Below are 16,911 nucleotides of genomic sequence, written 5' to 3'. Positions count from 1 at the left end.
GTATATTTTTATGGCTTGTTCAATTTACCTAGACAATAACACACACATATATATTCTTTAAATCCATCCGGGCTACAAAAAATTACAAAATAAATTGCTTTTTATTTGTTAAAAGCAACTAGGATCATAAGAAATTATATCTCTTTCATTCAAAGCTCAGGAGATTTATTTGGTGCTATATTCTATAAAGTTTGGCAGCTTTAGCTTATTTAATTACTGTTGATTATTAATACTCTAAAAGTAAGAAGTGTTGGATTGTTTACATTAGGGGTAAAACTATTTATTCACTTCCTAACCTAAAATTTTCTTTTGATATATTGCCATTAGCACAAGGAAATTAGTTGAATGGTCACAGAAATTGGCTGGGTACTTAATTGTCTCACTATTAGTATATATCCTTCTTGTTATTTCTTTGGGTCAACTAAGGCCTAGTTTTTTATGAAAACAAAAAACAAGATTGCTGCATTTGAATTTTTCAATTTTGTGCTACTGAGAACCATTAATATCCCTCTTGTTGCTTTCATTTGTGTTGCATTGTAATGAGTTGACTTTTTCATTGTAACACTTTTAAGCCTGACTTTTCTTTTTTCCTTTTCGCATAGACATAGTTTAACACTGACTTTTCTCTTTTCCTTTTCTTAGTTGAGCTATTCATGTGACTAATTGATCTTCTTATATTACTGAAAATTTGTTAATTTTATTTGCTTATTAGTACACTATATTTTACAAATGAACTAATTATATCTAAATTAACTATGTGAAGGATAATGGATACCGGTACTGGTACTGGTAGTAATTCACAATCTTCAACTGCTGGAGCTGTCAATAGTGAATAATCAGCTAGTCAAAATCATAGACAAAAGTCCGATATAGCATGGAATTATTGTTCAGAAGGTTTGAATAAGCAAGGAAGAAGAACTTTGACATGTGGGTTTTGTTTTAAAGTAATTGCTGGTGGTGGCATTCATCGAATGAAACAACATTTGGCAGGAGAACAAGGCAGCATTGTTCCATGTTCAAGGGTTGAACCGACAGTTAGACATGCTATTTTAACATCTATGAAGGAGAAGGAGCAGAAATCTAAAGAAAAAATGGTGATTTTGGGGTGGAAAATCCATTCGGCCACACTATTCATGCATTTGATGGTGATGAAGTTTTGGAGATTCCTTCTTCTTTAGCAAATGAGATGGGTTCATCTAGTAAAGGAAAGAGAAAGGTCACTGCATCAATAGGTATACGTGCTTTTTTTAAAGGTGGGCGTGATACTTCTCAACCAACCATTAAAGCTTGTTTGCAAAGTAAGGAAAAATGGGAAAATACGGACATGGCTATTGCTCTTTGGTTTTATGATGCTTGCATTCCTATAAATGCTGTTAACTCTCCATTTTTTCAAAAAGCTATTGATCAAATAGCATCAATGGGTCATGGTTACAAAGGTCCATCCTATCATTCTTTGAGAGTTAACTTGTTGCGAAATGCCAAGAGAGATGTGAAATTAGTTGTTGATTTTTTTAGAAGTACTTGGGCAGAAACTGGTTGCACTATAATGGGCAATGGATGGAAAGACACTAGGCAAAGACCATTGATTAATTTTTTGGTTTATTGTCCTAAGGGTATTTCTTTCATTAAATCTGTGGATGCATCTGATATTGTAACAAGTGCAAAAAATTTGTGAAATTTATTTGCTGAAATTGTTGAGATGGTTGGTTCAAATAATGTGGTGCACTTAGTTACTGATAATGCTAGCAATTATAAAGCTGCTGGGTCTTTGTTAAGTGAAAGATATCCGAACATTTGTTGGTCACCGTGTGTTGCACACTGTATCAATTTGATTTTGAAAGACATTGGTGAAATGTATGATGTAAAAGCTTTGGTGTCTCTTGCTTCAACGGTGACTGTTTTTATCTACAATCATAAGTTCACTTTGAATTGGTTAAGAAAGACTGCAGGGTGGAAAGAAATTATTCGTCCCGGTGACACTCAATTTGCAACTACCTTTATTGCATTAAAAATTTTGCATGGTCATAAGGATAGTTTGCAATCTTTGGTTACTAGTGGGGATTAAAAAAAATTTCTGAGAATAGAAAAAGGAAAAGATGTGAAGCAAATCGTTTTGGATGAAAGGTTTTGGAATAACTGTTTGATTATGGTGAGAATAATGGGCCCTATCATTCGTTTATTGCGTATTTGTGACACTGATGAAAGGCCTTCATTGGGTTATGTTTATGAAGGCATGTTTAGAGCAATAAATGGCATCAAAAAGTTGTTTAGAAATAAAGAGAGATTGTACAAGCCTTATATTGATATCATCAATGATAGGTGGGATAGAATGTTGAGAAAAAATCTACATGCTGCCGCTTATTATTTGAATCCTGCTTTTCAATATGAGAGTGCCACATTTTGTACACATCCAGAGGTTATAAATGGCTTGCTTGATTACATTGAAACAAAAGTGGATTGGTGCAACCCTGAAAAATTATCGCAAGAGGTTGGAATGTATCGGGAAAGGCAAGGGAGTTTTGGGCTCAAACTTGCTATGCTTACTAGCAAATCTGATCGCCAGGTTATTTCTATTTTTTTAATATAAAAAATTGTGAATTTATTCTTTATTTGATCTAATATTTTAATATGATTGTGACAGAAAATTGGTGGAAGTTATATGGTTGTGATGCTCCGAATTTGCAAAAGCTTGCAATTAGAATTTTGAGTCAAATAGCTTCTTTTTCTGGGTGTGAACGTAATTGGAGCGTTTTTGAACGCATTCACAGTAAAAAAAGGAATAGGTTGGAGCACCAAAGACTTAATGATCTTGTTTATGTGCACTACAATTTGCGTTTGCTACATAGGTATAATTGATTTTTTACTTTATTCTTTACATTTTATTTTTTAAAGTAATATTAAATTTGTAACTAATGTATTTTATTGTAGGTTTGATCACCGAAAGATATCTTATGATCCCATTGATTATGAATCTATTGATAAAATGGAATTTTGGGTCATAGAAGAAGAACAAGATGGCGAGCTTAATTGTGATGAATTGGAGGAAGAACTTGAAGAACTTCCTAAAGATGATTCTCAACTAGTTGAAGGTTGGTTTTAATATTAAAATAAATATATTTTTAACTTGTAATATGAGGTGCTAAAAGTGCATTTTTTAATTTGAATTTTATTATAAATATGGATAAGTCATTAATTGTTACTTTATTTATTTATTTAAATGATGAAAGTGAAATTGGGGAAGATAATGATATTGACTTGGAAGCATTTCAGCGTAGGCGCCTTTTGGATGGTGATGAAGATAATGATTGGTAATATAACATATTAATTAGTGATGTTTAATAGCAATTGATTTTTTTTTTGTGTTTGGTTGTATCTTTGTTTTTCAAAATTTTTTGGCTTTTTTTTTTTTAGTTTCACCAATTAGATTTATATTTTTTGTAATAAACTTTTTAACTTTTTCAAGCTAAATTGATGAAATTGTGAAGGGGGTGCTCATACCTTGTCATGCCAATGATGGACATTGTTATTCAAATTGTATGTCTTGAATATGAGTTGAACTCTTTTATGGACTTTTTTGGAATTGTGAAAGAATGTCAACATTTATTTTAGTTATTTGTGTGTTTTTGTTTGTGATAATTGGTGAATATTTGGGCTATATCTATTTATGTTTGTAATGAATTTATGAAAACTTGCGGTGAATTATGATATTTTAGTTATATTTATCATTCCAGGTTTCATGTATAATTTTTAGAAAATTTATTATTATCTCAACTTAAATTTAGTTTTAAGTTATATTGATGAATGTATTTTAGGGACTTAAGTTATTAATAACCATGTTAGAATGTACATTAACCGTCAAGTTCCAATGTAGACTGTACAGTGAAGACCTATGAAGTATTTAGCATTAAAGCTGCAAAAAAAAAAAAAAAAACAGAGAACCGTTGAACCGGCCGGTCCAGTTCACTGGCCGGTCCGAGTTTAAAAACATTGGTGCTCAGTAGTCACATCGTTTAAGTCTCGATAAGCTATATATATATAGCCTCCAAATTCCATTCCAAGTATGATATCCAGTCCTTATTTGTTGGGCTTATTGAACCTATCAAATATTTCCCTTCACCAACTCAATCTCCCGATTTTAATATCTCGAATTGGTGTTCAAACATTGGATCCCACTTCAAAATTAAGTTCTCAATTCGGTCCTGATCCCTGGTTATCTCCATGACCTCAAGTTTGCCTACGCTCTCAAGTATAATTTCGATCATGTCTATTATCGTTCATGTCTTATTATCAATCTAGAGATGTAGGACAAAGTGCAACCGTACATATAAGCCATGCAATCGATTAAAAGCAAGATAGCTTTTCACATTTTATACAAGATCACAGTAATTACATCAAGTTGGAATAGGTTTATCAAATCTTCCCAAGAGGAAAAAGGGAGACAACAAGATTATAACAAACGTGTCAAATTGTCAAAATACAAACAACAAAAGACTTTTCCCTTTTTTTTTAAAAAAAAAAGATTAATTTTTCAAAAGTGCTAGTCTAGTCCAAGGTAAACTACAATCCCTATCCCTCGAGTGTAGTAAAAAACATCCTTACTCGTAAAACTTCCACTACTAGAACCCCCTTCATATCCATTAGTATTAATTACTTCCATCTAACACTTTATTGCTTAGTAGCGGACCTAGTTGGCTGCTGAGTATTTCCTCTTTTTGTTAGGGATACCAGGGCAATTCGAAAGCTTATGCTCGGCACTACCGCACTTAAAACATTTTCCTTGCTTTCTCCAGCACCCGGTTTCAGTGTGGTTAATCTTGTCACAGTATCCACAAGTTACATGAGAAGTGATGGCCTGACTAGCTTGAGAATTTCCTTGTGTTTCTTCTTCAATTCTACGTTCTGACGTAGCAACTCAGTTTTCTCTGTATATTCTTGTTCCCACTGTCCTTCCCAGTCGTCAGCCAATTTTCTTTGAAATTCTACCTCATTTCGAAGAATATCCATTTCCTTACGCATTTCTTCCAAGGTTGTCATCCTACTAGTTGACTTAAGTCAAATGCTAGCTTGTCAAGTAGATCAAATGATCAAAATAAGTAGCTATTCATAATGGAAGCCCGAGCCAAAGTACTCTTTCATTCTTTTGCTTATAGGTTACCTCAAAATACAAACCTTAACCATTCTCTGCTTAACACGGGCGAGTTCTTAAGTCTCCATGAGATTACTATCAGTAATTACAATCTCAACAAGGTAAGGGGACTTTATTTCTTAATATAAAGATTTCATGTCTTAGTTCACTCTTCAATACTTATCTACAAGATCATTCGAGAAGAGATCGTAATCTCTTGTTCTCACTAGTGCCTTATTGTATCCTCTCAAATTAATCTCACTATTTCGAGATTAGGTTTTCCATGAGCTTAGATGGATGAACTTCAAGAACTGTTCAATTCCTCACACCTTTCTTGGTTCTTAGATTGGTTGATTGGTTTAGACCTTTAGTGCTCCACTAATCATACTAGGGTATCAATCATCTGGTTAATAGCAATAACTACGCGATTATTTTTCTTCATTTCTAGGGTTTTGGTTCAGTCCAGCAGTCGCTCTATAATCGTCCCCTTGAGTTTGGGATTGCTTAACCCCTCGCTTTCGATCCTTTTTCACTCTTTTGACCACCCATAAATTTAACATGTCTAAAAGCATGACATAAAGTGAGTGTACATAAACGGAATTTGAAAAGTGATACCTTTATCACGCCAAACAAATACAAGAACAAAAGGGAAGACACCAAAATAATCGTAAATGGGTACAACCCAATCATGAAGCAGTAAAGTCAAGCATGCCATGAATAACGTTTAATTGACTCAAAAGATAGGAAACATAGTGAAACAAGATACAAAATGCAATGGCCTTTAAGCGAGCGCCACCCCGTCTATCTTTAGCAAAAACTTTTAAAATAGTTTAAATCACTAGCTTAGTGATTGGCGGAGTCAAAAGTTTTAATTACCTCCGTAGGATCATTTTCATTTCCAGCACTAGGAGTTTTAATCTAATGTCCCTTATCGAATATCTTGTCATTCTCTACTTGTTCAATCAAGGCAACACACCCAACCATCGACTTATCCATCATGTCTTTAATTTCGGACACTACCCCAACAAATCGATTCTTAGCTGTTTAAAACTTTTCACAAGGAGTCTTTGTCTTCCTTGCTCCTTAAGTATCTCAATCTCCTCTTCCGGAATTTCTAATAGTCTAGACATCCGCAATTCCTCTCAAATCTCGATTATCCCCTCGAATCACCCTATTTTTCTCGAATAGCCACTTCCGATGATCGGCTACTAGAAACACTCCATTATTTGGGCACGAGTAAATCCTTTGAAAATCAAATAAAGTTCTAGTTCGGCGAGTTGGATTATACCTCCAACGAGCCCTCCCTAGGCCCTTCACGGCCATGGTCACCATAATGCGTCCCAAAGATGGTTCAATGCCACCGTTACCTTCCGTAACTTATAATTAAAAATAAAAACTTAAATGGGACCAAATGTACTAAATATACTGGATTTGATCATCTCATACTATCTCACATGTCCCTTACAAGATCAAGAACCCCAATCGTCCATTAATTCAAACCTAGGTTCTAATTTTCATTCCCACTAGTGGTCACTTAACTTTTCAACCAGTTCCACAGTCCGACATCCTAAACTTCAAGCCTAAGATACACTACAGAGATCTAAAACTTAAACTCTGATACTAACTGTGACGCCCACACTTCTCCCTAAGGCGAACTAAAGGGTATCCGTGGAACGCCTGCCCAACTCTCGCCAGGACTCAAGTAATTCCATTCGAACTTATTACTAATCTAAACGTAACAAGAAAAATAACATAAATACAAATAATGCGGAAGCGTTCAACTTAACAATGGTCATCTATTATCCAACCCGTACATCGGGTGTTCAAAATACAACTTAAATCTCAATTATATATCATGCCTAAACATTACATTTCAATTCCAAAAGTACAACCCAAAACCCAGGGTATAGCCAAAATATAATGGAAACCCTAAGACAAAAGTACATCAGGAGGGTTTCTCCAACACTTCTCCGGGTTCAATCCTGTTAAGGAAAACAAATCTACATGGTAAACAAAACGCTCGTGAGGCCAAGAACACACCTGCAAGCATATTGTTCAAATAGCAAACCAAGTATACAAGTCGAGCAATAAAGGTTCGATAAATAACAATTCACCGGAAAAGTAAATAGAAACAATTCAAGGATACTGGAGCTCTCAGGAACTATGGCAGTGTTTGGAAAGCATAATTGGTGGGTTATTTGAAATTTTAAGAAATTAGCGTTTGTACTGTGTAAATAAAAGTGGTGGGGTTATTTACTGTAGAGTTCCGACATTGGATTCCTTAGGTGCAGCCTTTTGCACTAAAGTCATGCAATTGTTCATTCCCTCACGTGGCAACTGCATTTTGACGGAAACCTGCAATAAAAATAACCGTTGGTTGAGGAGTAAATCCACAGTAAAGGCATTTACTCCTGAACACAGCACAAAGGCTAGAATAACTCCTCTGTTCGGGCCTCTATTCACCATTTTCATCTACCAACAAACGGGAAAGACAGCTGCAATCGGTACCGAGCTTGCAGAGACGTCCGGCAAACAAGATCCTTGACTGCGTTTTGAATCTATCCGACGCATTTCACCCTGCCGCGGTCGACGCTTCCAACACCCAAGCGGAATTCTTGCTCGGAGGCCATTCCACTTTCTCCCTATCTATTGCGGCAGGTACATTTCCCTCGATTTTCTGGATTTAGCTGCAATTTCCATTCCATAAACCTGCGTTGATCTGTCTTTCTAGTTGTCCACGGCTTCATCAGCTGATTTTCTCCCTTGGACACCTGATTTTGTGTTGGGTGCGTGCGAAGAGTAGATTTCGTTTATGGTACATTAAAATCTACTTAGGATTAATTGAACCCGAATCTGAATGAATGGTGGAATAAAGCTGCTCTGGCCTTTCAAATTGGGAGGTTATGAGCATTAAAACTGGATTAACTGGATATATTGCAAGCAGGGAGATTTATTATTGTCTTTGGGCTTTTTTTCTTATCATGGAAACAAAATTTAATGGGGAAAATAAAATCTGTCCTGAATTTATTAAGAGGATAAGTGGATGTTAGAAGTTAATTTTGCTTTGGAATATTTCAATTTAAGAAGTAAAATAATTGAAGGTGGACAGAAGTAAAATATATTATGACCCTTAAAAAAATAAATTCATCACCCTTAAAAAAAATAATTGAAGTAAAATATATTCTATGACGTAAATTAAAGATGGACAGAAGTTGTTTAATAAAGTTTTACCAAAAAATACAAGGGATTTTCACTGCTTAGTTGCATTGGCCTTTGGCAATCAGTTTTCTTTTTTTCCATGGTTTCTTTTGCTTTCTTTCCAATTAAAAAGGTTTGCCTCATAACGCACAAGGATTGGACAAGTGTGATAGGAAACATAAAAGCAAAATATACCGGTCTGCTGTAAAATTTATAAAGTATTTAAAGTTAAATGTTTAAGCGTCTGGATGCCCAAGGCAGTAATATGCAAAATATTACTGATAATGAGCCAACGAGTCCCGGGATTAATACTTTGAAGTTAGCAGCAAGTTACTTGTCCTTGGCATTGATCATGTTTATTATTGAATAATAAACTCATACTTTAACGTAGTATAAGTTGTTTAATGGGATGCTACTTCATAAGTCATAACTCAGACAGTATATGAAGGAAAAGAAAAAATGGTTTTGAAGAAGAATTAAAATTGGACATATACTTGACAACAAAAGATTTTATGAGCAGCCCAGAGAAAAGAATCTTTACATTTTGAGTCTGACCCAGAACAAAAGAAAAAAAAAGGACTAGGATTTGTGCCCATTCAACAAAGAAATTGTATCAGATTATACGGAATACATAATCCTGCACAGTTATAGATGCTTGAATTCATAACTTGTCCTTTTCTGTTGTAAGTCTCATTTGATGAGGTTAGATACATGTCAATTAGCTCATAATCTTATTGTTAGGAGTTAAAAACATGTATTATTGTGGGCTGCTAATTTCCAGAATTAACAGAAGCATGGGATTTTTTGCTAGTGATCAATGGAATTTGAAAGCTAACATGCTGGGAATTTGTTTGGATGCAAACTCCCATTTGCTGTTTGGATGCATATTTTTTGCAATGAGTTAATAATTTTACTATCCAGCTGCTGCCATTTCGGTTGTTCTGAGGCAGTTCTCTCTTCGGTTTTGACCGCTGAGAAGAGGAAGAAGCCTTCAAGCGATTGTATGTTCTTTCTACGCTGTATTAGAAAGTACTTTTCGCAGCATATTCATTGGTTAATAATACTTTTTGTTCGAATTTTGAAGCCTCACCTGTTAGCTGTACGTCCGATTGCTCTACCCGTTCGTCAACTGCATCCAACAACTACATCAAGTGCCTTGAGGTCTATTTTGAGGCAAGTGCCTTCGTTGATTTCCTTGTGCACCTGTTTTTGCTTTCACTATTGATTGTCCAGATCTGTTTCCAAACCACTTTAATTCAATTTCTGTTATCTCAGTCCACTGCTAACTATTTTTCCCCATCAAACTTAGCAAATGGCTTCTAGGATTCACTGGACTGATGCAATGGATGAAGCTTTCCTCACAGCCTACGTCTGTTTTCGGGAAAATAACGTTTGGGACAACAGGAAGTCGCTAGAGACCAACTACGACATGTTGGCAGCCCATTTGACGAGCAATCACATAATGACTGTGACTGGCCAGCAATTGCAGACCAGATTCTATCACATCAAGAAGAAATGGGACCTGTTCTGCAATCTGCGTGGGATTTCATCAAAAACAGAGACCGGGGTTGGGTGGAGTGAGGACAGCTACTGTTTCACTGCTGATGATGAACATTGGGCCAACTTGGAGCAGGTATGGACTTGTCGCTTCCCTGACTTCATGTTCTTTCTTTTCTCCTTTCTTGATGTGCTTTTTTCGATGAATTTGACTTGTCGATTAGTGCATTTCCTTCAATTGGTGAAATGGGGTGCTGATTATTTGGTCGATTCTGGTTTTTATGGCTCCACTTATTGAAATTCTGATCATTGTCGATGAAAAAAGTTGTTTCTTTTTTTTATTCATCCTCATTTTAAGTCTTTCTTGCTGAATGTGCTTTTTTACGAGTGTGTTTCAATCCCCGCTTGGTTGCGTTTTCTGTTTCTTCACAAATTAATCAGGTGTGGCTTTGGATTCTTTTTTAAAATGTCTGTATACGTTATATTGGAAGTAAGATGTAATAGTAGCAAATCATGGCAGCATTAGTTAGTAAATTTATAAATCTGGGTTCTTGTTTCCATGATTTACTTGAAGTTGGATTATCTTTCGCTTAGTTGACCATTCTTTTCTGGGCATTGAGATTAACTGGATTAGCTTTGATTAGATTATTTGACTGCAAAATGTGAAAATTGCTCGGCTTAGCTGCTGGTGATTTGTCATTCACAACTCTTTTTGTTTAATATACAGAAATATTAGCTATCGACAAAGTTTTGGATCCTGGATTTAGCTATCGACAAAGTTAATTGAATTAGCATTTTCCTTGTTAAAATAACTCGAATCTTATAATATTTTCCTTGTACACTATAAATTCCTGGGTGCTGACTTCATATTTGCATTTCACCAGACCAATGCCTCGTACGTTGACTTCAAAAAAGAGAATTCATGCTACTGGTACGATCGATTGACACCGATGCTGCTTGGAAGACATGCCACAGGCAGCCGTGCCCAGTCTGCAAGCGAGGTAGTTCCATCGGAACCGCCTCGCCGAGAACGGTCCAACACTGCTGCTAAAAATCGGAAGGGAAAAGGTAAAGCCTCTAGTTCGAGGGTGCCTACTCCGGTGAACGTACCAGCAGTTGAGGATGACGACGACGTCTACTATGTTCCCCCAGTTCCTGGTGCAGTTGGAGGAAAACGTTCAGCCTCAAGCCTAGGAACCAGTGGTGAACCTGAAGGGAGTAGAGGTTCAAAATCGACACGGTCATCTACTGGTCTTGAGGATGCTATAAGCAAGATCGGGAATTACACCGACTTCGTTCTTGAGGACAGACGGAGTAGGTCGGAGTTCGACTCTATCCACGGCATAATGCAGTGCCAGGATGTGATCACCTCAATGGAAATTCCTACCGAGTGGAGACTTGAAGCTAACTGTCACTATGCCAAAAATGAGAACGAGGGTGCAAGGATTATTTTTCTTAGAGCTTCTGCAGCCGATCGCTACGGCTACATCCTCAAGTTGATGAAGGCAAAAGGCTTGGCCTAAGAACACTTTATGTGGCATGCCAATTATGTGGAATGTTTGTACTATTAAAGTACATTGTGGATGATTGTACTTGTATAACGTGGTTGTTTGTGGATTACTTGTCCATTTTTTATTAGAGATATTTGGTTCCCAATTTTTATGTGTAATTTGTTTCTTCGTGATTGTGCATAACACTTGCTTGTCCTTGATGCTAATTTCATTAATTTCTCATGAAGCATATTAAGCTTCTTAGATAGTTTTCCTTGATCAAGTTGCTTCCAGCCATCTTGACATTGATGTTGCCGACAACGCGTATGTCATTTATGTCTAGCAGGTGATATTTTTTTAGTTCTTACAGTTGAAGTGCCTTAGCGTGGAACTCACCTGCCCAATTTTTTGCAGGTCATAAAGGGCAGGTTTGGAGTACTTAGGCCAAGCTCTCTGATTGCAAGGCATGTGGAGAGAGGTATTCGTCTGTAATCTGGGGCTCTGAGATGTTTTTTAAATTTGTCAAGGATTAGTTAATGCCTATCTGTTCATTATTGTTCCTTTTCTCCTTGTGAAAATCGAACTTATGAAAGTTGGCAATCCCCGGTTCAGAAAAATAGAGAGCCTTCATGCATATAAGGAGAAGAACTGGAGTAAGAAGAAAAAAATTTAAGAGTGTAGTCTAAAAAATTTAAGAAGAAACTTCTCTAATTTTCCTATAAAAAAATTCAAAGGGAAAGGCCTGGAAAGAAGCCAAAAAATTTAAGAAAAAGAAGACAGAGGACACAAAAGTCACACGATGCACCTTTTTTGTCCATTAATGCACTACTACTGTAAACCCGAAATTCATCTCATATTTTTGTTTCAGTACCTATATTCTTTGAGTCATGGATGTATGGGACGGTTCTATTTGTTATGTAATCAATAAAATATGAATTGAATATAAAAACTACATATATAAGTTGTAATTGTCAGTTTTGGAATGCAAATTTGATGAATTAAATAAAACATGAAGGATTAATTACGAAATTCATCAAATAATGACAACTTTTTATTGGTCACTGCACTTTTTGGTTTGAAACCGAAATATGAGAAACTTGATCCAAAACAAAAAAATACCACGCCATTTTGTTATTTGCTTCGCTCTCAATCATAACTCACAACAGTCACTTTGACAGGGGACTTCAAAGAACAAAGCAGAAATTAGATCTTGCAAATGCACTTTGTTATTTGGTGGGCCTTCAAAATGTTTAGATGCTTCACAAATTCCAAACGTGCTAAAGCAACGAGGTGACCACTAAGGATGAACTTGCACTATGGGGCCAGGCTGAAATGTAATGCTTGAGCGTGGTGAAATAATTCGGACCTTGGGGCCAGGCTGAAATAATTAGTCCATGGGACCAGGCTCCCTACCGCCAGGCTCCCTACCAAGCATGGAGATAGGTTTTGTATGCTAGTGATTTTTGCTTTTGCTGGTCCACAGAAGTCTGAAAAGTAGAAGTGTGATGGACTTGTATGTTTCCACTTGCAAATATTCAGGATGGATTTGAAATTACTCTGCAGGTATGCAGTAGCACATAAATACAAGAACGACAGGGGCCACACATTGCAGAAATGCATGTGCTAATCTGCATCCCAAGGCCTTAACCACCATAAAATGCATCGCAATGCAGATCAGCCATCCACCCCAATAAATATATCATACTACCTTAAGAACTTTGTAGAGTACCTCGCTACTCCTAAAATCACAAGAACGAAAAGTTTGAGGCACCTTACCAAGACGAATAGCCGGCAATTTCTTCACCCAAAGTAGCATTACAGTTGATTGTGTACGTGCTTCTCTGTGTGGGCAGAGAGTGTGGCAAAACGTTCTGTATGTGGTGTGCCAGTGGAAGTGAGGTAAGTAGTAGCGGTCTCTTTTTGTAAATTCATTTCTGTGGTTATTTAGTTCTTGTATGGGAATCGTTTATACTCTCATTTAATTCATTGTACGTGTATCGTGTAAAAGTGATTCATATTTTCATGTTCAAAGTGATATCAGAACAAAGTGGCAGTTATTTGAGGTATTACGATTCAAAAAGTGTCAGTTAGAAGTTATAGCTATGGCTGGATAATGAGATAGACCTTTTTGTGGTAGTACGAATCCAACTTTTAAATGCATAAATGTATTATAAATCCATAAATGTATATTTAGGGTCAAAAATATATAAATTATAAATCACAAATATATTAATTTATACATTTATATAATATTCATTTATAATTATATATATTTGGACATAATATATATTTATACATTTATAAATATATTTATATTATATTAAAAGTGATATTGCCAAATACGTGCTTTAAAAGTCATATTGCTAATTTATACTCCATAAAGCTACTCTAGTTTTCGTAATTGGTTTGAGAGGATGATGAAGACTCTAATGGGTAATGTCTGACCAATTACATACTTATTTAAAGCCATTTTATGTCTAGATTCCCGATATTTAATTTATTTCCATTAACACGTGTATTACTACATTTATGGAATTGGTTATACACATACGAACACGCTTATGTAAACATATATACAGATATATACTCAATTATCATGGCCTGGAACAACCGCCGTGGTGCTAGAGGACGCAATGCAAACCGCTTGAGGCAAGACGAGGAAGATGAGGCCTTACTTCTTATGAGTGCCTCGTTAATGTTAATGCATCCGTCACTTGCACACGTGGATAATAATCAACCACTTCCGCAACATGATGGTTCATTCACAGATAGGCAGTGGGTAGAACGCGTACTCTACGGTCATCATAGACGCTCAATAGATAACATGCGTATCACGGTTGATAATTTCTTGCTACTGTCCAATATCCTTGTTGAGAGACAGTACGTTCCACACAATTACCAACAGCGCGTGCCCATACAGGAGGCGCTTGCTATGACTTTAATGTTGGTCAGCCACAAGCATACGCACCGTGTGTTGGGTACTATTTTTGATCGATCCATCGAGACGATTAATCGAAATATAAAAAAGGTGCTCCGAGGCCTGTGTCTATTTGCAACTGAAATAATACGACCGGGTGACCAGACTGCAGTTCATCCACGAATTGCAAACTCAACTAATTTTTATCCATGGTTCAAGGTAATGTGGAAAGCATAAGTGATTTTTGGCTTGATGTAGTAAGACGATTCTAGAAAGTTGATTATATATATTTTTTACACATATTAGGATGCCGTGGGAGCGATGGATGGTACCCACATCTCAGCTTGTTCTCCGACAGGCGAGCAAATGGCATATACAAATCGGTACGGGTGGCAATCACAGAATGTTCTGGCAGTTTGTGACCATGACATGCGCTTCATCTATGTGTATGCTGGATGGGAGGAAAGTGCACACGATGCGCGAGTGTTGGAGTCAGCATTAGCATATCCGTCCGATTTTCCACTGCCGCAACCTGGTAAGTGATGGGTCCAATATTTCAAGTCAAGCATGTGCTATGCTTTATTACCACAACTCCTATTTTTTATCGCGTTTATTAATTAGAATAACTTTGTCAATTAGGCCAGTACTACTTAGTTGATGCGGCATACAAGAATGCTCCAGGTTTCATGCCCCCGTATAAGAACGTGGGGTCCGAATCTCCGGCAAAGGCCTTGTTCAATACTCGACATTCGCAACTTCGCAATGTCATTGAGCGCACATTTGGTGTGCTTAAGAAAAGATTCAAATGGTTAAAGGGTCCGGTAGATAATTTCTATATGAGCACTCAAATCAGTATAGTCATTGCTTGTTGTGCGTTGCACAACTTTTTAAGGATGCACCAACCAGAAGATGCCCATTTTCAACGGTTTGAATCAGAAGACGTGCACTTAAATGAAGAGCCAGAAATAGGCGGGCTAGTACCTCAGCCGTTCGCATTAAACGTATCTCCTGCAAAGCTGGCAGAATGGAAAGCTAAACGAGACTACATAGCGACTCAAATGTACGCAGCACGGGGGCAACGCCGCCGTTAGGTGTTCATCGCATTACAAAGGATTGTAATTGTCCAGGCAATTTATTTTCCCATGTGTAGAGTGTACTAGAAATGCCCTCGATTTCCAACTTCTAAATTAATCTGTACCGTTTGTGTATTAAGTATGCAATTGGTTTAGCGTAAACGTAGTATAAAGTCAAAATTTTTGAAGTCAAAGTCAAAATTTTCAAAGTCAAAGTCACCTGCTTAAATTCAATAATGAGCACCTGTCCAAACGCTAATTTACACGATTTACTTACTATCCAAACGCTTATTTCATATTTACGCAATCTTAAAAAGTAACCTAAAAAATATCTCAAATAACTTACAATCCAAATGGAGCCTATATTCCACTCGCACGTTCAGGAACCACCACAACTTGACACTCCGTCAATCGAGTAGGTTCAGTCCGTAGAATTTCGCTTATCATGTCCCTTTTCACCTTACATACTCCTGTTTCGGACCCGCCTGTCATATGTTTGGGCAATACTAAATCGAATATGCCAAGCGAGATCTCTTATTAGATCAAACTTTCATGTTTCCTCATGGTTTATCGAGGAACCCGACCAAACCCATGCCAGCTCGAGTCTAAGGATGACCATTGAGGTTTGGGCGTCCCCCAAGCACATATATGTGTCGAGGAGATTCACTCCAACGATATATACAATCATAGCATACCATATCCAAGCCATCCAAGCATGTAACATGTTCAAGCAAGCAAGATGTACAAGTGTTCAAATTCAAGATGTTCATATCGGAGAGAACGAGTGCGATAAAGTACACTCTCGTCTCAAGTTTCCAAAATCCCAGCATTTATGACAAGTAAATATGTATCGAATTCAAATAAGCACACACTTGACACTCACCGAGCAAATCAAGAATAAATATTTTCTGGAAGTTCAAGTGTTCACTGTAGGATCCTCTTGAAGGTCCTCGTGTACGCCTAAACAAATAATAATGTATTATCATTCACGTGCCCCAATTATCAAGGAAGATTGTATGTTAGTACAATTTAAGGAAATTTCATGAAAACGAACCTCAATTACTCGTAAATCGAGATTCAATTAGAGTTTCTTAAAGTACAAGAGCAATCGAGTTTTCATTTTGGAAAATCAAGTATAAAACGTTCAAATAATATCAAAGGAATAAGGAGTGCTTGAAAACTCCCTTCCTTTGGAATTCAGAAAATTTTCAGTTTTTGATACGATATTTTGAAAAACCATATCTCGCATTCTACATGTCAAAAATTGAAAAACTTGGTACCGTTGAAAACCTCTTTGAAAGTACTAAAAGTTCTTAGAAAACACTTTTCCATGATTCTAAATGGAAGATATTCAAAAATGGGTTCAAAATTACTGTTTCAGAGTACTTAAGGTTGTGTTGGGGTTGGTTTTTCGCCAACTTTGGAAATTCAGAAAAATTCACACGTTGCGAGCTAACCTCTGAAATTTGTAACTCAATTAGAGTTGCAAGTAAGGTTTATAACAGAATAAGTGGATCAAGAATCGGGGTTTCGAGCACCGAGATACGGTAGTTCAAAGTTTGGGAAAAATTCAAAACTGGTGAACAAATTTCCAGATTTGGGTTTCCAACT

At 36.6% G+C, this 16,911-nt stretch overlaps 2 protein-coding genes across 2 annotated transcripts; both read left to right on the top strand.

The window, feature by feature from the left end:
• The first annotated feature begins 9,362 nt into the window (after positions 1-9,362).
• Positions 9,363-11,476, top strand: LOC113693283 (uncharacterized). The gene is made up of 3 exons (XM_027211841.2): positions 9,363-9,496; positions 9,633-9,956; positions 10,705-11,476. The coding sequence occupies exons 2-3, from the start codon at positions 9,636-9,638 to the stop codon at positions 11,341-11,343; spliced, it is 960 nt and encodes a 319-aa protein (XP_027067642.1). The 5' UTR covers positions 9,363-9,496; positions 9,633-9,635; the 3' UTR covers positions 11,344-11,476.
• A 2,430-nt stretch (positions 11,477-13,906) lies between these two features.
• On the top strand, positions 13,907-15,318 carry LOC113693282 (uncharacterized). The gene is made up of 3 exons (XM_027211840.2): positions 13,907-14,446; positions 14,534-14,762; positions 14,867-15,318. The coding sequence occupies exons 1-3, from the start codon at positions 13,907-13,909 to the stop codon at positions 15,316-15,318; spliced, it is 1,221 nt and encodes a 406-aa protein (XP_027067641.1).
• The last annotated feature ends 1,593 nt before the right edge of the window (positions 15,319-16,911 follow it).

The sequence above is a fragment of the Coffea arabica genome, chromosome 6c (genome assembly GCF_036785885.1).
Source record: "Coffea arabica cultivar ET-39 chromosome 6c, Coffea Arabica ET-39 HiFi, whole genome shotgun sequence".
Taxonomy (NCBI): Eukaryota; Viridiplantae; Streptophyta; class Magnoliopsida; order Gentianales; family Rubiaceae; genus Coffea; species Coffea arabica.
The sequence above is the reverse complement of the archived record's forward strand: the minus strand, read 5'-3'. Positions and strand labels throughout refer to the sequence as shown.

Excerpts from the sequence above, each read along its gene's own strand:
- LOC113693283 (XM_027211841.2), top strand. The coding sequence starts at position 9,636 with ATGGCTTCTAGGATTCACTGGACTGATGCAATGGATGAAGCTTTCCTC. Across the intron at positions 9,957-10,704 it reads ATTGGGCCAACTTGGAGCAG|ACCAATGCCTCGTACGTTGA; the intron begins GTATGGACTTGT and ends GCATTTCACCAG.
- LOC113693282 (XM_027211840.2), top strand. The coding sequence starts at position 13,907 with ATGGCCTGGAACAACCGCCGTGGTGCTAGAGGACGCAATGCAAACCGC. Across the intron at positions 14,447-14,533 it reads ATTTTTATCCATGGTTCAAG|GATGCCGTGGGAGCGATGGA; the intron begins GTAATGTGGAAA and ends TACACATATTAG. Across the intron at positions 14,763-14,866 it reads TTTTCCACTGCCGCAACCTG|GCCAGTACTACTTAGTTGAT; the intron begins GTAAGTGATGGG and ends TTTGTCAATTAG.